At 41.4% G+C, this 26,815-nt stretch overlaps 1 protein-coding gene across 7 annotated transcripts in view; it reads left to right on the forward strand.

Annotated features, from left to right (window-relative positions):
• LOC131458908 (transcription factor COE1-A-like) overlaps positions 1 to 26,815 on the forward strand; it is an 84,480-nt gene that overhangs the window by 45,875 nt on the left and 11,790 nt on the right. For 3 of the 7 annotated variants that reach the window (XM_058628248.1, XM_058628250.1, XM_058628245.1), the window contains exons 7-11: positions 7,081 to 7,162; positions 8,133 to 8,274; positions 9,128 to 9,258; positions 10,577 to 10,703; positions 22,039 to 22,127. In XM_058628248.1, the coding sequence (XP_058484231.1) occupies positions 7,081 to 7,162; positions 8,133 to 8,274; positions 9,128 to 9,258; positions 10,577 to 10,703; positions 22,039 to 22,127 (571 nt within the window). Of the gene's footprint in view, positions 1 to 7,080; positions 7,163 to 8,132; positions 8,275 to 9,124; positions 9,259 to 10,576; positions 10,704 to 22,038; positions 22,128 to 26,815 lie in introns of all 7 variants that reach the window. The other 4 variants (XM_058628246.1, XM_058628249.1, XM_058628244.1 and 1 more) reach the window with 2 other exon arrangements.

Raw genomic sequence — 26,815 nt, forward strand, 5'->3', positions numbered from 1 at the left:
TTTGAGTCGTCGCAGTCACTAATGCAGTAATTACAGCAACAGTTTTCAGACGCAGTTCTGTCCCAGAGTGACTGATAAAATGACATTCCATCCTGCTGTTTGCAAACAGTCCTCGCTCGTGCTGAGTGGTGGGGGCTTTTTTTTGTGAAGCGTGCCACCGGTAACTGATCAGTTACAAGCAGTTACGACAGCGAGTTGTTTCACTCACACACACACACACAGAGAGAGAGAGATGGTGAAAACCATCATTCTGTCACAGAGCTCTGCCAAGTCACTTGGCAGGCAGGTGAAAGAAGACATCTGAAGAAAACAGGGAGACAGAGAAGAGACAGTGAAGCACTGATCTGTTGTTCAGTTTGTCTGCACTAACTGACTCGCTGCAGTTTCTCCACCTGTCAGCAGCAATTCACCCGATGCACTGGTGGAGTGTGTGTCTGTGTGTGTGTGTGTGCGTTTGTTTGTTTTTGTTCTCTTCCAAGGCAGCATTGTTATTCTTGGCTCAGTAAAACAGCGAGTCTTTTGGGAATAAAACGGACACAGGCACTCAGTCTTAAACATCCACACTAATTCACACACATTCAGACACATTTAGGTTCCCGCAGTTATACTTTAAAGCACTCGCGTTGACTTCCAATGCCTTATCCCTCCTCTTAACCATAACCGCAGTTCAAATTTTAGCCCTCAGAAATTAAATTTGCCTCATTAGGACCAGGTTTTGGTCTCCATGAGGACTACTGGTCCTGACAGGGATAGTGTTTATGCAAGAAAAGGTCCTAACACACACACTCACGCATATACATGCGTACTGGAATTCCCCGGGATGTCACCCTTGCCCTGTTGGCATTGTAACTGTTTAAATGACAGCATCGTGTTTGAAACAAACTCCCACAATCCTCTTTCTTCATTCTCCCGATGCCATTTGTTTCCCCTTAACGCACACACACACACACACACACATGCTCTGTGTCCCCCTCCTCATCCCCACTTCTCCACAATCCCGAGCGCCTCCTCCATCCCATCACTCTGTCACTTCCTGTCTCTCTCTTCAGGTCTGTGTTAGCCCAATATATTAAATATTAATGTCAGTTGTGCTCTGAGCCATAATTGCCATCTCAGCCTCTGAATAATGGATGCCACTGTGCTGTTCACTACTACGCCATGACTAACAGGCCAAAAAAACAGCGCGCAGCTGTGGTTTGCCACATTACTCTGGTTTAGAGGCTTAATAACACACAACCTCCAAGTGTGTTGACTTTGTCTACTATAATATCACGTTTCCATATCAGCAAATATTGTACTTTTTGTCGGAGCGGTGCTGTGTGTTTAGAGTCGGCTTATTTTTGAATGAATGGAGGAAGTGCGACAGTTATTACTGGGTTTGGATAAGTGATACACGCGCAGCTGATGCATATTGTATGTCTAGATTAACTATAAATGCACATTCATCAGGTGGCACAACTTGCCGTGGTAATACCGTGTATTTGCCCGGGGATTCTTCCTCACCGTAAACTTCACCGTATTCTGAAAAACAGTTGTGAGGATAAACGGCCACTTTAACCTTCACTTTATGATCCATTGTGCAAAAAAAAAAAAGATATCGCCCACATGGTGCACATTTACTGGTGTCACAACCTTTTATATTGTTCAAAAAAGCCGTCATGTTTCATTGACCGTAATGTAAAAACCTCTACTGGTTAGCCAATGTACTAAAAATGAAATATTGTATTATTTGGTCATAATCAAATGCTGTAAAAGTGTGCATGTGAATATACACATAATGTAAACACTGATTTTTTTTTTTGGCTCTACACTCTAATTACCTAAACGATAATTATTTAAAAAAAAAACAAAAGCAATGCAAAAAGATGGAACACGTTATAGTCTTAAACCTTGAGATTTCTCCCTCCTTTGTGTCTTTGTCTCTGCATTTTTATTTATTTTTTTCCCTCTCATCTCCATGAGTCAGTGTTTCTGCGATTCTGTCAGAAAGCTTTGCCAAGTAACTCAGCAGGCACCTGAAACAAGAGATCTGAGGGAAGCAGGGAGTCGCAGAAGGGATGGAGAAACAGCGATCTATGCCACAGTGACTCACACACCTGCAGTGTCCTTACCTAGCAGCAGGGAGTGGATGTGCTTGCATTTGTTACCGATTTAGGAGACCAGGAGTCCTCATGGAGACCCAAAACCGAGTATAGGGTTAAGATTTAAATTGTAGTTAGGTTAGGTTTTGGTTAAGGATAAGACTGTGTTTGGGCCGTTCACATGGATGGAAGTCAGTGCCGTGTCCTGAGAAGAATACCTGCCCCAACCTGTGTGTGTGTGTGAGCAGTGCTGGTGTGGGGTCAGCTCTCTGAGTGCACTACTTGCAATATAACAAAGGTCAACAGCTCTTATATCACTTGAACATGATCGGGCATCGGAGAGAGAGGGAGGAGAGCTGAAGGAGAGGGGTGGGGAAGTGGGGGGGTGGAGTCTTCCCCTCGCCTCCCCCACAGTCATTCAGGCTCTTTATAATTGCCCGGTTTAATTGGAGGCCTCTTAATGACCAGCGACTGGACCAGCCAATCAATTCACACACACACACACAAGGTGTCTTGTGTGCACGTGTGCATGTGTGCGTTTAGCTGCGGGGCTTTTTGAAGCAGAGTTGATTAGGTCAGAGGAGGTCAAGTGACGGGGGACGACGCCCGCACATATGTAAGGACGTGTTCTGTTGGCATTCAGCGAGAGAAAACACTGGTCCATGGAAATAAGGGGAAAAATGACATGTATCATCGGCTCACCGGCAATACATTGTCTGAGATGATTTGGTCTTTCAGGACATCTGTATGCACAGTTACATCGAGTTAGGATTATGTTCACCTCCACTACACTAGAGGGCAGTACGCTCTCTTTCAGCTTATTAGTATTAGGCAGTTTCCAGTTTAACTGGTGGTGAGATGTTAGGTGGAGTCTATGAACTTTAAGATATTCATTTATTATTATTATTGGTATCGTGGACCATGTATCGCATCATGAGGTGTTTTCTTTTGACAAAGATGTTTATATGTATTTTAAAAGTCTCACTGACTTGAATAACACCATTTGATTTGTCTTACTTCATATAAACATACTAACCGGCTGCAATCGCGTTAAGTCAAACTGCATTCTCCACATACATTTCCCCCAAAGAAGAGCATTGTTTAAAACTTACTTTAAAGTGACTTTAAGGTGATGCTAACCATTTCTGACGTAAGAGTGAGGTTTAGGTTGAGTCACCTGGTAAAGGTTAGGAATAAATCTTGGTTATTTCCTCATAGCGTCAACAATCCGTCCATAAGAAAGAGTGCACAATGTCACAGGGTTAAAACACACGACAGTGTTTAAATGCTATTGTTCCACTCCACCAGCGTCCTCTCCACTTCTAAGTAAGAACTTTGCCTCAAACACGTCGTGAACTAGGTCACGATTGTGAAATGACAAAAACAAACATAATCGGGGAGAAAATATGTTCCGTATGAAATGTAATTTGAGAATTCAGTGGAGTTGTGTGGGAACTCAGTTTTTTTGTGAGACGGGGGAGGGTTTATTTATGTCTGTTGTTTCATCACAGGTCTGAGTGAAAAACAAATTTGCTCCGTGTGATTCCAGCAGCAAAAAAAAATTCCCTTCTGAGCAACAGAGCTCGTGTTAATAACATTTTCTCTGTCAGAATTCACTCTTGTGAGGGATTTACTTTATGCAAACACATTAGCTCTTGTGACGCATCCAGCGTAGCTGCATGTTTCCAGCTTGTTTGGCCTCTTTCCTCGCCGAGAGTCAGTGCCCACAAACTATGTGCAACGATTTCTGTATTTCTCCAGGAAAGACTTTTCTTTTTCTCATAGCTGCCACGAAGCTTTTGTAACAATGCAAGAAAAAAAACAAAAAACTTATTTCTGTCATGAAAGTCGTCTTTGCATTTATGCGTTTGCTGTTTTTGTCTCCCAGGCCAGTGAAAGAAGGTTGTATACGGCCAAACTGTAGCTTTAAGACTAAGACAGCAGCCTGCTGTGATTGAATTGATGGCGAATGATTGTAGAAACACTCATTTTAATCATGACAGTAACAATAAAATAGAGCATTAATGTCATTTTACTGCCAGAAACTGAGGTTAGCTTTGGCACTGATTCCCATGTAGTTCAGGACTTCCATGGCTGACAGCTAAAATAAATCCACATTATATATATATACACTTTTTTTCCAAATGTACTTGTATCAATTTACAAAATACACTCATCTCAGTAAGAGGGAAAAAAAATGCATTGTTCCAGCCTTAGCTACCAGGGAATTTCCAACTGTAATCCGCAGGCAGGTGATCAGACACAATGAAATACACACACAGACACACAATAGCACACAGAATAAAGGCAGGACAGTATACAATGTCAAAAAATAAATAAATACATGTGTCCGACATCAATGATCAAATTTGAGATACACAATATCAGGTACAAAGTGTCACTATTTAATTTTGTGTTTGCTTATACATGGGAATTTAACTTTAATCCCCAGTAATACATAATGATTGCCTTGCAGCAGCAGCGGCACCTGCCCACAACATCAATTTCATTTTCTGACAGTATTTTTTTTATTTATTGTCAGATTCTCGTAATGTTGCTTAACATTTTCATTTCTTTAATCTCTTCATCATATTTCAGGCAGAAACACTGTGTGTGTGTGTGTGTGTGTGTGTGTGTGTGTGATCCTCCTCGCCGCCTCCCTTACATAGAGATGTACAGTGGAGGGTCAGCTGAGGTGGTCGTGTTAACGCTATGCTAGTGTTGTGAGGAGGACTAGACAGTGGGAGGTCAGCAGGGGTCAGTGTGGCTGTCCTCTGCTGTGATAGGCTGTCACCCGGGGGTCAGGGGTCAAGATAATTAGCCATGCGGAATCCCAGCGGCGGTGTTCTAACGAAGCCTGAGCTCGTTAACGCAGAGTTTTTACACTCAGACCTGCCACTGGACTGTGCTGCACCGTCACACACTTACACACACGCGCCGCACACACACACACACACACGCACAATCGCAGTCACACAAGCTCACACCTCGGCTTTGTTCTGGCGGTTCAGTTCAAGAGCTGTCATCTTTTTTTTTTTTACAGTAAGAGCACCACGCTCAGCCACGAGGGAGCGGAGGTGATGAAGACTTCTGAAAAGTTCAGATTATTTTAAATGCGATACAGAAGCTTTATAATTGTAACGTCACATTTCTGTGAAATTAAAACAAGAGAGAAACTAACAAACTCATTATAAACAATAGAAAGACACGCGAGTGTAAACAGAATCATCATCCTGGTCTCAGAGAGAAAAAAACACTTATTATTATTGTTGTTTATGCAAACAAGTCCAACTGTTTGCATTTCTGCAAAAAAATATTATATTGTTCCATTTTTGCTAATTGTATCATAGATATTTAAAGTAACAGTGAGACAGGCTGGTGGGTTAAAGGGTTTTTTACTCCTAACCACATCACTGTGAACAAACTGTGAGTAAGTCACCACCAAAAGAAAGTAAAAGCCGTGGCCTTCAACACAGGCCTGTATTTCACACGGAACTCTCACCCTTGTCAACATTGTAGTGACACATCTGCCAAACAGAAGACTAGTCTTTAGTCTGTCACGTAGGTTTGGCTGCTTTGACTCGCCTCAGGGTGGGGGTTGAATTCATTTTGTCTGGAAAGAATGAAGAGCAACAATGTCTGAGTTTGGAGAATAGGCGCGTTTGCATTATTAATAATATTAATAATAATAATCCATTTCTCCTTTTAAAAATTAGTTTGCAGTGCACCAGTCATTAAAATGATGAAAACAAATGATCACACTCAAAATACGAGCTCTTATTTTCCCGTTATGTGTATTTATTCCGTTTTTTTAGATAGATAAACAGTGTAGTATTTACCACTTTTATAACAACTGCTGACTCCATTTATTATGATTCTACTACTACCTCAGAACAAGAGACACATAATTCCCTTTTATAGCCTATCAAAAGGATTTATATTTATAACATATTGTCCATATTGTGTACTTGTCATAAAAAAGAAAGTTAATATAACTTTTATAGAGTAAAAGTCTTGTATTATATTGTTCTTGTTTATTATAGTTGACTTACTTAATTAAAAGTATATATATATATATATTTTTATATATATATATATATATATACTTTAATGCAAAGATTAGTCTCATTCCTCACAAGTTTGAAGAAAAGCACGCTGCATGCACAAGTGGTTAAAACACCGTCAGGCTGATATTTACATCTGTATGGAAATCTGCGTGTGATTGTGAAACGCGAGCTCCCCTCACACGTACGTATCTGTGGTTTTGCGGCGTTGCGACGTACGTGGTGCTCGTTTTATGCCGTTGTAACAAACACCTGAACATGTGCGAGCGTGTGTTTCTGTGCGAGTGTGATGCTGGTGGTGCCAGAACGGCCAGCTGGCTCACACCAAAAAACAACAATGTGGATGTGTTCTGACCATCTGTGTGTTTGATTCATTGTGTCGTCGTCTATACATTCATGACATATGGTCCCGTTTAAAACACACACACACACACACACACACCTCCTTTTTTTAATGAAATGACATCAGGGTCAGTATCGAGAAAACACTTTTACCACATCCTGAAAGTTGTTTTTAAAGCCGTTTCTCAATTGTTCGTGTTGAACAAAAGTTTGGATTCACTGGAGGTCAAACTTAAGATTTTCTCCAACTTAAAACATGGCTCACAGTCAAATGTATTTTCACCAGTCTGTTGTTTTATTCACCTTCTTGTGTGTTCATCACCATGTATTTTTTTGGCTTCTCAAAGCAGTCGGTGTGGATTTAAGGAGAATAAAAAACATGTTCCACATATCCGGAATGGAAACTCCATGAGGAAATTCATTTTAGAATTTCCAGCAGTATGAAATATTAATTTTTCTGTCTGCTGTGAGTGTTAGAGACTGGGCTTGAATTCACATTTCCTGAAGGAAAGTAGTGAGGTTGTCTTCACTCTGGTCGAATGTTAAACTCTTAACCTCACATTTTTTCCTCTCTATCCTCTCCGTTTCTATAGATTCTTCCTCAAGTTTTTCCTGAAGTGCAACCAGAACTGTTTAAAGAATGCGGGGAACCCACGGGACATGAGGAGGTTCCAGGTATGTTTTTTTTTTTACTCTTCTCTTTATTTTTTCTTTTTCTTTCAGTGTGTTAACACGTCCACCCGCCCCCCATCTCTTCCCCTCGCTCTCCTCTACTTGTGGATTTAAGTCATAGCGATACACAAGTTGACGGTAACACATAAACACAGGAATGTGTGCGTACATGTAAGTAAACAAGCGATCAGCGCCTTCGCAGGAAACACGTGATCGTGACCCCGACATAAATAAATACGCACACAATGCACGGAGACAATGAGAGAAAGAAAAAGAAAAGGAACGGGTTGTGATTAAGATTTAAGGCAGTACAGTCTTTATTATTTCCTTATCTTCGCAGCCAGAAAACAATCAGGAAGACACCACTTGAGTTTGAGTGGAGATATTGGAGGCTTGAGAGATACTCATGGATTTATTACTAGGGCACGTGTGTGTGTGTGTGTGATATGTACTCCGCACGTGTGTGTGCGTGTGTGTGTGTGTGTGTGTGTGTGTGTGCGAGACAGGACCGAGATACAGTAAAGTTGTACAGTAGCGAGTGTGTGACAGTATCTGTGCCTCTAATTGTGCAGCTCTATTGTAGTGGAACCACAGAAGACAGCTCTGTTTCCCTGGGAGATAATTAAGGGCCGGACCCATCAGGAACTATTGAACAGAGGAGGACAGACACCACACACACACACACACACACTCAGTGGCTGTGTGTGTGTTGAGGGTGATAGTAATAGCAGTGATAACGGGTTACATTTAAAGAGCTTTTCACACTTTCACGCTTTTAACTCCCTGCAATGATCAGAACTTTGTAACCCCCCCCCCCTTTTCCTTTTTATCTGCTCCCTTGCTCTTTCTCTCACTTATTCATTTTGTCCACCATCTTTTATCTCCTCACTGTCCCCCCCCCCCCGCTTTAACTACCTTATCTTTGCCCTGTCACTCCCCCTCCCTCCCCGCTTCTCCCCTCGCCTCTCTGCAGGTGGTGGTCTCGACTACGGTGAGCGTGGAGGGACATGTCCTGTCAGTGTCCGACAACATGTTTGTCCACAACAACTCCAAACATGGCCGACGGGCCCGCAGGCTCGACCCCGTGGAAGGAACGCCGTCTTACCTAGAACACGGTAACACGAGTGTGTGTGTGTGTGTGTGTGCGCGTGTGTGTGTGTCTGTCTGTGAATATGTGTAAGTGTAAGCAGCATGGCCACCAGATGGTTGATGGTTTAATCCTATCAGGTGATTCCTGCCCCTCCATCTGGCTAATCCAACCTACTACACACACACACACACACACACACACACGGTCTAATGTAATTATGCTTATTTTTTTAAAAAAAAAACAAAAAACTAAGAGTGGTTGTTGTATTTCAGCTGAATACTGATCACACACGCACACACTGCAACATGTGTTTGACAGACAAGCTGTTATTGTTGTGATATTAAACTGGATCCTGTTAGCTTATACACACAGTACTCAACACTGCAGTGACACAAAGCTGAAAAAATACCACTCAATTCAATTCAATTCAATTCAATTCAAATAAAAGCATTATTTTACAACAAAATCTGTGGTAATCTCATCGCCGACTTTCTGGTACAGGCAGCTTTTTGTGATAAGGAAGCAATAAATACACACAGAGGAGTGTGCACATTTAAAAGCACTTTCACATGCACAGCTGAAATCCAAGGGTTTAGCGTAAAAACAATATGAGGTGAAGATGCAACAAGACCTAAAGCCAGATTTCTGTCCCTGTTTTGAGTGATTGGCCTTTAAAAGAAACAAATGTTTTTCCTCCAACCACGAGTGTGTCGAGTGTGAGTCCATGTGTCCAGAGTGATTGTTGAATTTGTGGCTTCAACTACTGAGTTCATATGCTTCAGAAATACAGTCTGTTAATATTTATTCTGCTTTATTTTCCCTCATCCCCCCCCCTCTCTCTACTTTAACCCCTCCATACCCTCGATTTCCCTCAGGAGCAGCTCCATGTATCAAAGCCATCAGTCCTAGTGAGGGGTGGACTACAGGGGGCGCTACAGTCATCATCATCGGAGACAACTTCTTTGACGGTCTCCAAGTCATTTTCGGTACCATGCTGGTTTGGAGCGAGGTTAGTTTGCCAGCAATCAGCATCCTGTCTCCGTGTTGTTTTAGCCCCTCATGTGTGCGCTTTTGCCCTCCGACTGTTGGAAGTCATTCAATATGAACACATACTTTTCCTCATGGTCAGGCTCTTAACTGTGTGTGTGTGTGTGTGTGTGTGTCCAAATGAGGTTTGCCTCACTAATGAGGCCCCACCAATAAGTAACGGCCGCCCCTCTGCACCGTCCTCACCCACACTCCCTCTGTCTGTGCCTCTTTCTCTGTGGAATACTGATCAAATCAGCAGATTGTGATAGCCATCAGTTTAATGCACACACTCACACGAACACACACACACACACACACACACGGCTCACTATCGTACTTTTACCCAAACGCCACTCCTCTACAGAATGTTTATTTGTCTTCTGACTCCACTCACCGTGTGCGCCGAGCAACCGTGGCTCCTTTCCAACAACAACAACAACAACACAAAGTGTGTGTTTGTGTGTGTGTGCGCCTGGTGGCATACATGGATGGATTTGTGCGTGTGTATAATGTGTGTGTGTTAAGAGCAGAGGGGTTTGTTTACAGTGTTGAGAGCCACACTTACACACACTAACATGTGTACAGAGTCTCAGTTCAGCTCAGTTCAAACTGACTCAGCTCAGCTTGGCGTTCCTCAGACTGCCTCCTGATGGATCCGGGCCAACTAAATGTTTCATTTGCACTCAACCTGATTATTGATTCGGAGGCGAGAAAACACAGTTTGAAGATTTTTAGTGGAAAATGATAGCTCACGTTTGCCAAGTTGTCTTCACTCGTGTCTCTTCATTCTGCCTTTTTTTCCTCTTTGCTAATGTGAGCCAAATATTAAAGAGTCATTTTGAAAAGCATCCATTAAAATATGATGCTAAATAGCTAATATTTGGCCCACTTAAGTGTGCATGGGAAATTTGGCTTTAATTATAGTCAATTAAAGTTATAGCGGTGTATTTTTTTGGGGTAGATTTTTGAGAAATACTCACAGTATTAGCTTAATATATAAAGTTTAAATGGAAAGAAGTTAGCAGTGTCTTCATATAAATGTGAGCTAAAAATGTGTTGATATTCAGATGCAGAATCCGTAGCGTAAATAAACCTCGGCGAGTGCGGATTTTCACCACATTAACAAGTGCAAACGCAATAACCTCCAACCCACAAACCAAAATAAACTGTAGAGTGGAGCGCCAGCAAGCAAGTTAATGCAAAATCCTCCTGAATGCTCAACACTGAGTTAAAGTTAGTTTTAAGCCGAAGTTTGCGTTTTCTTTTTGTGCTGACTTCTCGATCACTTGTGTCTGCAGTTAATCACGCCGCACGCCATCCGGGTGCAGACGCCCCCCAGACACATTCCTGGTGTCGTGGAGGTCACTCTGTCTTACAAGTCTAAACAGTTCTGCAAGGGCACACCAGGAAGGTTCATATACACAGGTACGTCCACTGTACACACAAACGCACATACGAAGCACGAGCGCACACACGTGCGTGTGCACAAGTATACAGCTGTACTTTTCCTCCGATTTCTCCAGGGTAGGTTTAATTTTTCATTGCTGTTCTTTTTTTTTTTGTGGGGGGGGGATGTTTGTTTGCGTTTGTAAGAGCCTCCTGTGTCTATGTCTGTGTGTGTGTGTGTGTGTGTGCGTGTGCAGCTTCTATGAGTTGCAGTTCACTCTCGGGCCAGACAGTGTTGAACTAATGACTGTAGATTAGTCAACATTAACAACCCACACTCGTTAGAATGTTGCCATAATCAGAGGCTCGTTAAAAACCAGCTACAATTAAACAGTCTGCTCTTTATAGCCCTCCATACTGAAGCCATTAGTGAAATCATCCAGAACACCCAGTTTACTAACGCACACACTGAACACACACACACACACACACTCATACTCTACCCCACGATGAAAAAGTGTGTCCGATTCCTGAGTATTTCCCCCCGTTGAATTCAACAGAGGAAAAGGAAAGACGTGTGCGCGTGCGTGTGTGCGCATATGTGCTCGTTTGGTGCGGACATACAGTCCATGTGAAAATGGATCGAGGTGATGTGATGTCTGGTATTGATCCGCTCAACATGGCTCCATCACACCATAATAATGACGTCATTAACAGTGAGAGACAGAGGGAGACGGGCGAATAAAACCGGCAGCTGTGTAAATAATCCCAGGTACGAGGCATCCCGTGACCTCAGTGATTAACCAAAGATAAAGATGAGGATTAAAATCTGATCAATTATGATATCAGTTTTACTGTCGGTTTTAAAATGTCCTTTTCTAAATTCAAAAGAAAGCTACACCTGTTAGGGCAGCACCCAGATTGCATGTGTTATAAAATAATAATAATAATAATAATGATGTGAAATCCAAACAAACATCAGAAAGGAAGGAAAAAAGTAAATGAACATCGCTGACTAGACAAAGAAAACACCCGCACAGACTGTGGCAAAGTGGTGAAACAGACATTTATGTTACAGCACCAATTACGAGTGCAATAAAACAGGATTTAAACCTGATCAATGATGATGAAAAACGCAACCGTGTCAGTTTTACCGTTGGTGTCAGGTTCAATAAAGTTTTAATGTTCATTTTTCATTTTATTCTGCCTTATCCTCCACATGAGGGTGGCGGCGGGGGGGGGGGGGGGGGGGGGGGGCGGTACTGGAGTATTTGCAAACTCCTGATCCTGATCCTGATCTGAACCGGTGGCCTTCTTACTGTGAGGCAACATTGCCAGCCACCGCACCTGTAGCTAAATTTTAATATTCTTTAAAATTGCAAGCTAAAGCCACAGCTACAGTTATTTAATTGTTATTACTTTTAGCAATTGTTGCACCTTTAACATGAAATGACATGCACAAAAAATCCGAAAACATCAGAAAAGAAGGAAAAAAGTTCACACACCAAAAGTCATTTGTTGCTACTTTTAGAATAATACACCCTAAGCATCGGATTACATGCATGATGAAATAATAATACCATGTAATCCAAATAAAAATCAACCTCAATCAACAGAAAAGGGATGAAGAAAGAAGAAGAAGTCAACAAATGTCGCTGAGTAGACAAAGACAAGAGTTACAGGTTCTGTGGGAAAATGCTTTGTGGTTCTGGAAACAAAAAAAAAACCCCAGTTATTATGTTACAGCAACTAGTGCAAATATAAATGATGAAGTGATGAAGAAATGATCTTACCAGGAACAAATTGTTAGTTTTACTGTCAGTGTCATATTCTCTGGTCAAAAGCAAAACAAAGCTGTCGTTGTTTGTCACTAATTTTAGCACAAGAAATACATTTAACATGAAATCTAAAAAAGTCTGCTTCAGAAAAGAAGAAGAAGAAGAAGAAGAAAAAAGGGAAAAGTGAAGGAAAGTTGCTGACGAGACAATGAAAATAGCTACAGGTACCAGGAAAACGCTACCTCACCACATGAGTTCATAGCTGAGAGGTTTCTGGAAAGAGCAGTGAAACCAAACCAGTTATGTTAAGTGGAGGCTATGAGCACAATAAAACAAAATAAAACAAAATAAAACAGGGCCCAGAACATTGTTTTAGTCATAAATCTCTTCACTTAAAGACAGAGATATACATGAAATATTATATTAAAGGTTCTTTTATAGAGACAGAGGTGTTCTGCCTGCTCCTTCAAAGTTCTTCAGTCAAAACATCTTTGGTCTGACCCTGAGGCGAGCCGGCTGCTAATTGGTCCGTCTGGCGTCTAACTGCGTTTCCTATTGGGCGGCGGTGACCCCTGTGACCTCACGATTGGCTGATGGTTTCAACATGTGACCCAGGAAATGCGATCCGTTGCCGCGGTTGCGCGACCCCGCCTCAAGGTCGACTCCATCCTGGAAGTCGCTGGTGAAAGGTCGCGGGCGGCGATGGAAGCTGATTGGCCGGTGTGGGCTTTTCCTTTCCAGCGCGTTAGCCGCGGTCGCCTCTGGGTGTAAAGTACCGAGCAATTAAACGTACTCGAGGAGTGCACAGATGCAACAATATGCATTCCACACACACACAGACACACACATGTGAAAAGACACACGAAAGCCTCACTTGCTTCGAGTCGTGTCTTACACAACTTACCACACACACACTTTCAAACGGGGGCAGGAGTTGAAAGTAAGTGTAAATCAGAAAGATATGAGGGAAAGATGGTGAGTAGTCTGGTTAACAGATGGTCTATCTCACACACACACACACACACACACACACACACACTCTCAATGCCGTATGGCTGCTTCATCTGCCTATTGGGAGAAATGAACGTTCTCTACATCACACAATCTGAAAACACAATAGTCCCGATTGATAAATCAGAGCTGATTTATTGTCAGTGCAGCTGCAGGCAGATCTAAGATCAGCCTTGAAGGAGAAACTTTTTGAAAAAGCATTACAACTGAAGACTTTTTTTTCTTCTGTTTTATGAGCAATTTAACTCTGCGTTGGCACCCGAAAGAAACGAGAGAATAAAAGAGATTGAAATACAGAGGGTGAGACGGACACAACGACAGCAAGAAAGGTGGACTTTTAAAACCAGATTGTAAAGTATTGATCCCCCTGCTAAATGGATCACACATACACCGATACACATATTCAGATACACACACACACACACACACCGCATGCATACACACGTATACAAACACACGGAAAGTTGCCAAGAGAAGAGGAGCAGGAGAGAAAGAGATCTCATCTCATAAGGGGAAGAATGAAGCAATAATTCAGTGGTATTGAACTGCTGGCTGGCCAGAGAATCGATCCCACCACACCTTCTCTCCCCTTCTCCTCCTCCTCCTCCTCTCGTTCTTCTTCTTCTCCTTTTACACCAGCCCTCTTTGTCCTTTCACCCACACAGCTTCACATTTTCCCCCCCTCCCCTCGTGCTCCCTCACCCAGCCTCTCCTCTCTTCCGTTTGCACCCTTTTGTTTAAAAGGCTGCCAAATGATGACAAGAAAAATGTCACTGTTGTATAATAAATCGTAGACATGCAGCTGCAACATGGACAATATTTTTCTCCATTTCACCGTGCTTCTTCCACTCTCCCCCCCTCTCCCCCTCTCTCCCTCTCCCTCTACATTTTATTGTGAAACAGGAGTGGAGGGTCCGCCCTCATGAAACTTCTATGAGTATTGATCCGCGGGCAGCTCTGGCCTCTGAGAGGGAGAGCAAGGCTGGAAGAGGAGTGATGGAAGAATGGATGGATGGATGAAAGTGGCAGAAGGTGTAGTTAAGAGGGGGGGGGGGGGGGAGGCTGAGCAGAACAGAGGGAGGCGTGCGGGGGGGGAGGTAAAGAAGAGCAGGAGGGAATTCATGCTGAGATGCTTTCATGGACAGCAGGGTGGTAGAATGAGTGGAGATGAAACGGGTTCAGGGCTTCATGTCAGCAGCAGAAGTGTCCCTGTTTTTCAGCGTTTGTGAACTGTCATAAAAACGTACTTATGGAAACATCTCTGGGACGGAACTTTATGTATTTTAGTTGAAAATCTCTTTTCTGACTCAAACTATAAAACAGAAATTCTACGAATTTATGACCAAAAAGTGCTCACTGACACTTTGGACATGATTTGAAGACTCCACGAGAATTCCAAAAAAACATTCTTGAAATTGTCCGTAGGGGATGTTAGTGAGAAAAAAGTCTTTTTTAGACATTTTTTGGTTGATTTTTTTGTTGTCTTGAACGTTCCCCGGTCAAATCTCCAGATAAAGTTCAAGTGAGCTCATGTGAGAACACAGCAGGAAAAATCCTCTGGATAATTCACAGTGAGTTAGCGAATGTTCTGTCTCCTGCACGCTCCACCCAGACTCCTCCCTTTGCTGGTATGTTCTGGACGTTCTCCTGCTGTTGTGACCGGGTCTGACCTGGATTATCTTATGCTGTGTTTGTCATATGTGAACGGTAATCTCTGGGGAAAAAAGAGCCCAGACCTGTGAGAACAGATGCAGGGCATATAGTCGAGGTTGGTACACAGGCCGTCAATCAAAATGGAAAATTTATGACAGAAAAGGTCCAAAAAACAAAGAAGGCAAAATGTGTAGATGTTAAAAGATGCTTACTTAAGTGTTATTTCAGCTTTGACATAGTTAAATAACTTCACATTGTAAATTTACAAAACTTTTTTCGCCTGGTGAGCCAAAAGAAAAGGTCTGACGGGCCAACGTTGGCCCGCAGGCCCCACTTTGGACACACCTGCCCTAGGAAAACATGCTTCCTAGATTCAACGGTCATAAACTGAATGTTAAACAATGGCTATAAATACTCTTGAGTCACCTGGAAGAGCAGGTGAACTCAATGGCAGGAAAACACAGGAAGTGAAGTTGTATGAGAGTAGAAACAAAAAGTTGAACAGGAAATGATGACTCATCAGATAAAATGAGAAGCGCTGATGTTATAGAACCCAATTTTCTGACATTCTCTGGAATTCTCGTCTTGTAGTGATCTTGACAGTTGTGGCATCTCCCGCGTATTGTCTTGTTTGTTTGAAGATGTTCTCAGAGATATTGATTTTGTGTATTTAATAGCATCTTCTTTATATCTACTGTCTCTGTGACCATGGTTTAATGTCCTTGTGATTCAGGCATTTTAATCCATTCTCACAATGTGGCCCAAAGGACATGCAAAGTCAGTCAGTCTATTGGCTGGACCACTTCAGTCTAAATATCTTAATAACTGTTTATGGATTTACCATTAAATCAGGAAGAGACATTCGCAGTTCCCTGATGATGAATCCCACTGACTTTCCTTCATTTTCCATTTGTAGTTCTTTAATGGCACCAAGCAGCTACTCAGAGAATTGTCATTAAAAATGTGCTGCAGACGTTAACGTCCTCCAAAGGATGTATTGTAATAACTTTGATGACCCCTATAATCAAGAGTCACGATCAAGTCCATTTGTAAGCTCTTAATACTATGCTGTACTTTGTGGATGTACGCATTGTTAACATTGGTTACAATCTCTTGCGGCTCTATTTTAAGGATCTAAGTGCTGGGATCTATTCTAATTCTATACTTAGCCTTTATTTTACATGAAAGTAATGTCTTTTCACTGGCTGCATATTTAAAAAGTGGTCTTTGAAACGGGGGACGCTCATTTCAGGCCCAGTTATTTATACATGCATTCTTAATTCAATTCTGCAAATGAACTTTGAACACACAGTTCCTCCAATCATCGGGCAGAAGCCCAGCGTCCACACCAGAGAAGCTGAGCTTCTGCGGAAGTGATGTTTTTGCCCCATTTGTCCAATCAGCCTCGAGCTCAAACAAACCTATTCTGTGCCGTCCCGTAGAGAACAGTTTAAGCTGAACTTGTTTAATGCGGAGGCTGCTACGGGAATACGAAAATCACGTAAGATGATGATAAACAGCTGATTCTGAACTACTTGTGTGATATAATGGTTGATCTCTTAGTGCACAGTGAATTGTGATGGCTTTAAAGTGGCACTGGTTGCAGAACTATCTTCCAACAACAGCAGAATTGAGTCTTATGTTTTATTTCTTATCTTTATTAGAAAATCACTTAAATTTCTCAATTGGGTTTGAAGACTTGTTGAGGTTGTTGTTTCACCAACGTGTCTGGTTGTAGTTGGTGGAGTTCTCTAGAACCACTTGATGCAATGCGACCAGATGTCAACATCCTACTCTAAACTCTGTTGGAAAGATTGTTTCTCTATGAGATGATGAACATTTTCCACTCGGCGTTAATGATCCACAAAGTCTTCGCAGTAAACTTCGCCAGCAGAAAACAGCATCAATGGAAAAGCCGCGTGCAAGGTCAGCGTTTGTGCGCTGACCGTCCCTCGGCTCATATCACTGTTGCCTTTTTAATCAATGGTGTGGCTTTTGCCGCACTGATACTATTTCCGTCCGAACGCACAAAGAAACCACCAAAGAAACTGTGTGAGAGACTTGACCTTTGGCCCCCGCAAACATGCGACAAGTCGACACAAACTGACAAGCACGCAGAGATTCACACAATTTGAATGTCGTTCTATTAATAAAAGGTCAGTTGGAGATAGTTTAGGTTTTTCGGGAAACAGTCGTTGTGTTGTGTACGTGACTTTGTGCGTGTGCGTCATCGTTGTGTGTGTTATATTAGGCTTGGCATCGGTTAAATGTCTCCTGAGATGTAAACAGAGTGTGGATCTGACACTGGCAGTTAATTCTGACAGTTGATATCCCGCCGACTGTTAGGCAGCTGTTTTTTTAGTTTTGTTTTTCTCAGCCATAACTGTGTACAGTTATTTTCTCCTGTCTTTCTTTTGGGTGCTTTAACATATGCTCCCTTCTCATCTCCTCCTTCCATTTCCTCTCCTCTCACCTGATTCTTATTCTAAGTGTCCTCTTCCTCGACTGCAATCAGTCACTTCTTCCCTTCGCTTTTACAACGCGTTCACGTCGTTTTCACATGCGAACCATAAAGAAATCGTAATTTGGCGGGAATTGGGGGGGAAAAAGAAAAAAGGGAAATGTTCTCTCAAAGCGAGGGAAAGTTTGGGTCATGACAGCTTAACATCTGGTCCTTTCACAGCTCACAATTCATAACTTTATGTTTCTTAACAGATTGAGTGGATTCAGATGCAAGAGAAGGCAGAAAATTGGGTGTGTGATGTGATAATAAAACAGACATACATATAAAAATCATGCACATGTGCTGAAGGAAGCGACGGAATAACAAATTGTTCATTCAGCTGCAAGTAATTTATGAATGCTGGATTTTGGAAAGTACCAAACATCACTGCAGCTGCACACTTGGACATCACACACACACACACACACACCCTCCGCACCCCACACCTACATCCATTCTTCCATTCTTCATCCTCTCATTATCTTTCTACTCCTCTTGCTCCTCCCTTCATCCCACACATACACAGTTACTTAAGGCTTAACCAGTGAGTGAGGACACATGCTCGGGACATAAATAAATGTAAAACACACTCACACACTTCACTTACAGTCATCCCTGTGACTGACGGAGCTTTTTCAGATGTCATCATGACTGACACGTTGATTGGATAAAGAGTGTTGAAGAACGTAATTGCGACATTAAGGTGAACTCTGAGCGCACTTTAAAAAGCCCCTTAGATTACAGCTGCGGTGTTATTATCATACACATGCTCTTGACACCATCACTTACTGCACCGGGATCCCTGAACATTTACAGCACACGTTGACTTAAACCTCCTGCACTTTGATCCCGTACAACAGAACAGCAGATGAAGTTGAAGAAGGACTCACATTAGGATTGTTAGAGATGATCTCTTTCCTCTTTAAAAGACGCGCTACAGAATGACGTCACTTTGTCTAATTCATGAATAAACAGCTCCTTCTGCTTGTTGCTTCCTCACACGATGGGGTTATTTTTGAAAATGATGCTGATGTTTGTTATTATTTCCGGGGATATTTGTTTCCGTTCAGGTGTTGCCAAAAAAAAGGATGTTGACTTTGTGTTATTTGAGGGGGCGGCCTTGGGCTAAGTGGTGTCGCGGGTCGTCTTTCACTCGCAAGGTTGTGGGTTCTAGGAGAACGAGTGTACATGCTGGGTGTGAATGGGTGAATGGCAAACTGTGGACATCAAGAAAAGAAAAGATTTAGCTATGGTTTGTCGAGTGAAGAAGAGGAGGAAGAGATGGTTTTTGCATTTTTAAAGCTTTGATTTTATTTCTAGCAGCAGTGTTGGGTATAAAATTTCACCATGAAAGCATCAATTTACACAAATTGTTTCCATGTTTGCCTTTAATGGTGATTTACAAGGCTGCACAGAAATCACAATCTATGAATTAGATGATTGTTAGGTGAGTTAATGTAGAATTGTTATCGTACCTTTTTACCATTGCAGATAGTTTCATCATTTGAGATTTTAAAAGCATGGATAAAATTCCCTTCACGTCAGGATTATTGCTGGTAGCTAAAAAAAAACTAATATATATGAAAACCATAGCAGCAGAAGCAGATTAACAAATTTCAGCTCTCCTTTAAATTAATGGGATTCCTTAACTAATGTAATCAATACTGGGACAATTATAAACTTCTGGTAAAACACAGACTCAAGCATCTGTTGGAAACGGTCTAAATAGGTCAATTTGAAATAAAGCAACTACATTTAAGGATCAGGTACTTGAGCTCAAAAGCTGGTCAACTGAAAATAAACAAGACATAAACATTTCCACACTGGCAGCTTTCCAGAACATCCCATCTTCCAGCGCTCAGCTGCACTGGAGCGGCTCGAGTGCTCTGATTTAAGACAAACTCCACAGCAGTCGTTGAGGGATGTGTTTTTCTTTCAGCCACAGTTTCCCAGCCAGAGTTTGAACTGACATCCTCTCAGTCTCTCCGGCTCCCAGAGATCGTGCTGAGCCGGTTCATTATTTTCCAACCCAAAAAAAAAATGTCACTAAACAGGACATCACCCGCTCTCCTCACCAGTCAACCCTCCCCCACTCCCACCACCACCACCTCACAGTGAGTGGCACGGATGTTAGGATGCTGTCTGTTTATCGAATATCACATTAAATAACTAGTGTAGCATATTTTAAACAAGCAGAAACTCTGTTATATCAGTTATTTAGATTGTATACAAACTGTGAAAATGTTAGGTCACGAGATAGACACGCTAATGTGCAGACACTGTAAAACAAAATATTCCATATCCCAAATCTATTTAGGTCTGGTTTGTGCACGTGTGAGCCCAAGCAACAACAATTGAATAACGTCTTTGAGTCTTTGAAGCGTGTTAGACTCTGATCTAGTGGCAGCGGTGTGAGGCAGCATTAGTGTAGCATGAAATGAGTATTTCTATTTAAATGGCCCGCCACGGTGAGAGGGTTGTCTGTGATGGGAGTGTGATTAATAGATTGTGTTTAATGCCGGGTATGTATACACTCAAAAACATGCAAAAGAGCTTATTACATAAATACATACACGCAGGAATAAATAAATACAAAACATTCATCCATTCACCTCCACTTTAAGTAAATGTAATATTAATCAGAATCAGCTTTATTCGCCAAGTATGTAGACACATACAATGAATTATTTGCCGCTAGTTGTCTTTCTGGTGAACAAAAATGTAATAAAAAGTAAGAAATATGGGGAAAAAAAGGAAATCTAAATTTATTTACTCAATAATAATAATAAGAATGATTCCATCATATAATGTTTTTTTATTATTTGTGAGAGAGAGACAATAAAAAAGTGAGTTAAAAAGTGTCGCATGAACTTTAAAACTTCTGTGTATGTATAAAAAAAAGTTCCCCAAATAAAATAAAATTACATAATTTTAAGATTTGTTGCTATAATAACGATGTTCACCAACAGAAGAAGTGTGGAGCCATATTTACAGTGAGCATGTACTCCACCATCTCTTTGTTGTGTTTGAAAGAAAGAACATCTTTAGACAGACATGTTAAATTAAATGTGAAATCCCCACAGGCAATTCTGCTTATTTTTCAAGACCGGAGGAAGCAAGCATCAGCTTTCTTTTTTTCCCATCACCGCTCACTGGTCAGTCTTTACTCGTCCCTGCACTGTGTTTTACATTATATGACACCGGTGGGATTTTGCTGGAAATCAGCAGGATTGCTTTACACCATTTAAGAGGTTAAGGGTGCAAAAACAAAGCGGAGGATTCTAGAAACAGCAGATGGTGGAAATAAAAGACCGATGGAAACTCTTGCCACACATGTTTAGATTTCTGTGAAGCGAAAATTAGGCAGATAAGCCGCAACATCATTTTTATGACAGGAAGTAAGTGAAAAATGTCATCAAATGTGGCTCCCAGTGTATTTATATAACAAATAGATGGCGTGACTTCTCATGAAAAAGGAGTTCCACATGGAGATTAATTTGACTCAGCTCTGCAGAGAAGATAGAGTTTTTCTTTCAGGAGTGGGTGGAGCCCAAAGCGGGGGTAAAATGAGAAACAATGTTCTACTCACACTTGGGCGGAGACGACACGGCGACAGCCATACTATGTTCGAAAAAGGCCTTTTTCAAAGAAAACTGACCTGCATCCAGGCAAGCGTTTCTGCTGTGTGTCACATGAGATCTACTGACACACCTTCGTCATGTGACCATTCAGGCACACTGGGCATGTGTTTACTGGTGTAAACAGGAAGTCGACTCTCTCTCCTCTGCCACTGTTTGCCAAGTTTCACAAAGTAAACGACAGTGAAAAAGAATGAAATGGGATTTTTTTTTTTTACCTTAATTCTTTAATTTTTCCTTTATTATGACCCACAGATATAATGTCTAATGAGTTAGTTAATTGTGTATCTATGTGGGTTTATGTGTTATGTATATGTTGAATGTATAGTTGGGGTGTTGTCGTCTGTCTGTCTGTCTGAGTCTCCTGTGTAGCATAATAATTATTGCACGACCTCAACTGTTTAAGTTTTATTATAAATAAATAAAAGACATAGTTTAATATAAACAGATAACAATCGGATAGATTTATAAGGTGCAGTTTCCGGTTTGTTCACGGCTAAATCTGTGAGCTCGTCCTTGATATTACCTCTTTAAAGTGCTAAGAGGAGGCACATTAGATAGTGAGGGAGTCTTTTTCAGTCTGAGTAATAATTACCCGTGGCAGAACTTTTCCCACTGCACCTATAAATGCAGCCCAGAATCCCCATGTGATCGCACACTGTTTTCTTGAATTTGTCAGGAAGACAAAGTGTCCGGCCCTTTGAGGAAATTATCCCTGGAATGAACAATAAAGCATTTTTATTTTCATTCTCCTTTCTTAACTTCTGTCAACTTTGTCCCGTGTCCTGCAGCACTGAATGAGCCGACCATTGACTACGGTTTCCAGAGGCTTCAGAAAGTCATCCCTCGACACCCGGGAGACCCAGAGAGGCTGCCAAAGGTACTAAAGTCAACATTCACCTTGTGTAAATGTATAATGGGCCTTATTTGGACATTGCACCTAAACATTAGTGAGGCTGTAATGGGGCAATTCAGCAGGCGTTAGACCCAAACATACCTGAGCTGCTCTGACACCAAAGAACACATACAAAAGAAGAAAATAATTGTGTTTTTATGATTTCAAACTTTTAGTTTTGTGTGTTCTGAGCAGAATATGTGTTCTCCTGTGGGTTGTTTCTTTTTTTTATTATTATTATTGTTGTTATTACCTCTCTGTGAACTCTAAGTGTGTGTGTGTGAGCTGTTCCCCCTCATTTGCAGGGTGAATGTTTGACTCTTCTCCAAATCAGAATAGTCATATCGGATTATTAGTTCAACAGCTGGAGATCAAGCAGAGTGCTAAAAGCCTCAGCAGATGCAAACAATTAACACCAAATGATGAGCACGGCTTTGAAAACAAACCCTATCATTTTGATCTGAACATGCAGAGAAGTGTGTGTGTGTGCGTGCATGTGTGTGTGTGTGCATGTGTGTGTGTGTGTGCGTGCATGTGTGTTTGTGTGTGTGTGTGTAGGCTCATTGCATTGACCTGGTTCATCTTAAAACCTGGATAGGAATCTGGGTGGGCGGGGTCGTGACCTTTAAAAACAGCTGCACTTGATTGGCTCTTCATTCCAACTGGAGTTGGTTCAGGATTGGATGTCTTTGCTGTGACATCATAAGAGAGAAAAAAAGAAAAAGAAAATGGGCGCTGGTCATGATGCGATGATGTGGTGATGCTGCGATGTCATCGCGGCCGTGCCGACACCCCGGCTCCCGCACACGTGGTAACAATCACTGTTAACGCGACGTGCGCTATCGCCGCGAGAACGTGCTCCGTACAGCACTCTCAGTGTGGGCAGGGGGGAAAAAGAAAGTGTGGATTTGTCATCATAAACATTTATTGTCTTTCACTCGTTTACAGTGGACTGTACTTTATGTTGCCTCAGACATTAATGAGCACATTGCTGTGTAAATGCTGGTATTAAAATGTACAGTAGTTGTGAAACTCTGACGGTTTGTGGGTTCACTTTAATGAGGTTTAAAAGGAGGCAGAGCCTGCGCTCACTCCATCCCACAAAAAACTTTACTGAGGACAGCGTTAGGATCTTCCTCCGGGTCAGTTTTTAACAATAAACCACATACCATTCATGAGAGAAATCTATTTTTGTAATATATAGAATATGTATACAGTATATACAGTACGTATAGAAAAAACATTGAATATAATTAGGAAAAATTTAATAAACTTCCATTATAAGGCCAAATCTAAACAGTGTTGATATACATTTCATCATCCCATAGAGCAAAAACACATCAGAAAAAGCTGATTTACACTTTTCATAAAGATTAACTTGAAAAATATTTCAGTCTTTTTGTTATTATAATGAGGAAAATTCAGTGTTTCAGGTTGTTACACTGTATTTAAAGGCTATTTTTTGCAGCTTAAAAGTTGACATCATTTAAACATCATAAAGATATATCAAGTATTTTCACCATTCATTTATTTAATATTTATTTATTTTTCAATAAAAGACCACAGAGTCTTGTGTCCAGGCTTAAACAACTCGATTTTACTTTTTAAAATAAATTTTTTTTAATTAATTAATTAAATTAATGTATTATATTTATATGTTATATATGTATTTATATATATATATATATATATATACATACATATCTTATGCTTTTTATTAATGATTGATATAAAAAAATACTCTGTTTGCCACTTCTCTTTTCTTTTAGCCAATTGAAGTCAATTCCTTTGTCTGTTTTCATACAGCTGAGGAAATGATGTCAGCCAGTTACTCACCAGTGTGATTCCATAAGTGACGCTCAGAGCAGTAAATCAGTGCAGGGGGAAAGAAGTGACGCTTTCTTTTTTTTTTTCTTTTTTTTTTTCACACATAAACACAAAGGCTCAGTGACATGAGCACATAAAAACATACACAGTGTGTGAACCCTATCCTCACACGTCGCTATTAAAGGATTTCCTCTGTAGATAAATACAAATAGATATAGATATAGAATCTGCCTTCTTCAGCTGCTGCTTGGAAATGAATGGCGGAAAAGCAAGGGTTTGCTACTTGACCAGTGGATTCATTGTTATGAAATATCATTATACATTCACATTATTATGAATTGAATTATGACATTCCAATCTGAACACTACATACTACGACTTTTAACTTTTTAAAAGACAAACTTATATGGAAAAAGTGACAAATCTAAGTATCTGCCAACACATTTTCTCTTTCATCAAATATTGCTGTCATGTTGGACCCTTTAACCACAAAAAGGCACTTATGCAGCAAGCAACACGTCGTCACATAAGCTATTTCAGGCCAAAGTTTCTCCCTTCATGATGAGACCATGATCTACTCTGTCACACTAAACAAGATAAAAAGAAAAGAATCAGTTGGACTTGTACAGAAGTCCAAATGACAGCAGATGAGTGACAAAGCTCAATTTCTCTTAGAGACTAACCTCAATACTCTTCCCCAAAGATAATAATCCTCTGTTTTCCAGTGTCTCTGGTTTAGTTGACTGTACAAAATACATTCATCGCAGCAGGAAAAAGAAGATTTCTGCCAGATTTCACTGCTGTCTAATTTCCGTCTAAAGTCTGAAGTAACTGACGAACATTTTTAACAGATTTTCAACCATTTTTTTAAAACTTGACTCTTGACTCATAAACCGAGTTCAACATGTGTCTGTTGTATCTTCTCTTTATTGATTTACTCTGTGTGTGTGTGTGTGTGTGTGTGTGTGTGCACTGCTGGTTAATTCTTCATGCTGCAGCCTTGTATTTGATCGAACCCTGAGACTTTATTACTGCCGCCCACCAGTAGTGACTGTGTGTGTGTGTGTGTGTGTGTGTGTGTGTGTGTGCACGCTCACTAGTTTTATTTGGCGCCACACACACTCTTGCCTTCTAGCCACAAGTATCGATCAGCCCTTTTATTGGTTATTGGAGTTTAAAGTCACAGACAGAGAGACAGACAAGGATGGAGATACCTGCGTACAGAGAGACAGACAAACAGACTGACAGAGAGACAGACAAGGATGGAGAGACCTACATACAGACAGACTGACAGACGGGGCAGTGGAGTGTGTGAGGGGATTAGCAGCAGAGAGCAGATTCTATAATTGTTCATTGAACATTTAGGGGATTTTGCTGGCCACACACACACACACACACACACACACACAGTATGTGTCACTGTGATCTCTTCAGCATTCATCCACACGTGCACACACACACACACTAACTGTGTAAAGTGTGCTCACCTGACGGCTGCGTTTTTCGCTCGCTGCGACTCCGACGACGCAGTGGAAGCGTCTGTTTCACGCCCGAGTTCACCGCCACTGCAGTTACGCGGCGGGACTGAACACATGTTCACTACCTTGTTTAATAACAAGAAACCTCTGAAGTGGTTTTTATAGTCTCATCTGCCACGAACCACCTGTGAGGCCAATCTGCTTCTAACTAAGAGAGTCAGGAGAAGAAATGCCTCATTGAATGCACAAAGAAATCAATCAGCCCTCCTGGCTGCAGTGCAGCAGGATAATGGTGGAAGACACAGACAGCATAAATAGACAGTAAGGGTCCCCCTGGGTTTTACTGCTCTTTTTGTTTTTTTTTAACTTAATAAGTAAAAGGCAACGTCTTGGCACAAATTGCACTTTTGCTGTTGTGTTTTTTTTTTGGTACAACCACCTGCCAGGTTCTGCCAGTGTTGACCATCTTTTATTGTTATTCATGGTTTCATGAGAGTTGGAAGAGAGAATCCCTAAAATTCCCCGTGCAGCTCTGGTTCTGTTATAGATGTGATTGTTAAATCAATTCAAGTTTGAAGGGGGAGTTTACAGATTTGACTCTTGTTTGGCTTCAGGTCTAGTTTAATAAGTAAAAACTTTATACAATTGTCACTTCCTTTGTGGCAATGTCCTGGCATGCTTGGGAAAGACAGGAGTGATTGGACTGCAATCTATAGTCTCACCATTAGATGTCACTAATTCTTACACACTGGACCTTTAAATTTCTGTTATTTGCAATCTTATCTTAATCTTAATCTTAATCTTAAAGATCTCTCACTTGTGACAGCGTCCAGATTGAGAAGGTTTACCAGCGTGTGTGTGTGTGTGTGTGTGTGTGTGTCACCCCCCTCAGCTGACATCGCTATGCGAGTCATTTTGATGTCATGCATTGTACTGAGGTCGTGTCACCGGCGTGAGTAATCCTGGTGATGCATGGAACCACTAAACCCTCCCTCTCTCACCCGCGCTCTCTCTCTCTCTCTACACACACACACACACACACACACACACATCCCTGTTTCACATCACGAGCAGAAATGACATCTGAAACCTCACATCCGAAAAACTATCTCGCAACTTATTAGCAGTAGAAGATGTTCCCCAGAGGGTGTGTGTGTGTGTGTGTGTGTGTGTGGGTGTGTGTGTGAGTGATTGTCCCCACCCCGCTCTGAGCCCACTCAGTAAAGTATGACATCATCTCTGTCCGAGGTGTGACCCTGCATGTACGGCGTCCCTAATGGGACATTAGAAGCGGATCAAGCGGCTAATGTAGCAGCATTAAGGGAAGAATAAGTCGTGTGTGTGTCATGTCTGCACTGGCCTGGCACA

The sequence above is a fragment of the Solea solea genome, chromosome 4 (assembly GCF_958295425.1).
Source record: "Solea solea chromosome 4, fSolSol10.1, whole genome shotgun sequence".
Taxonomy (NCBI): Eukaryota; Metazoa; Chordata; class Actinopteri; order Pleuronectiformes; family Soleidae; genus Solea; species Solea solea.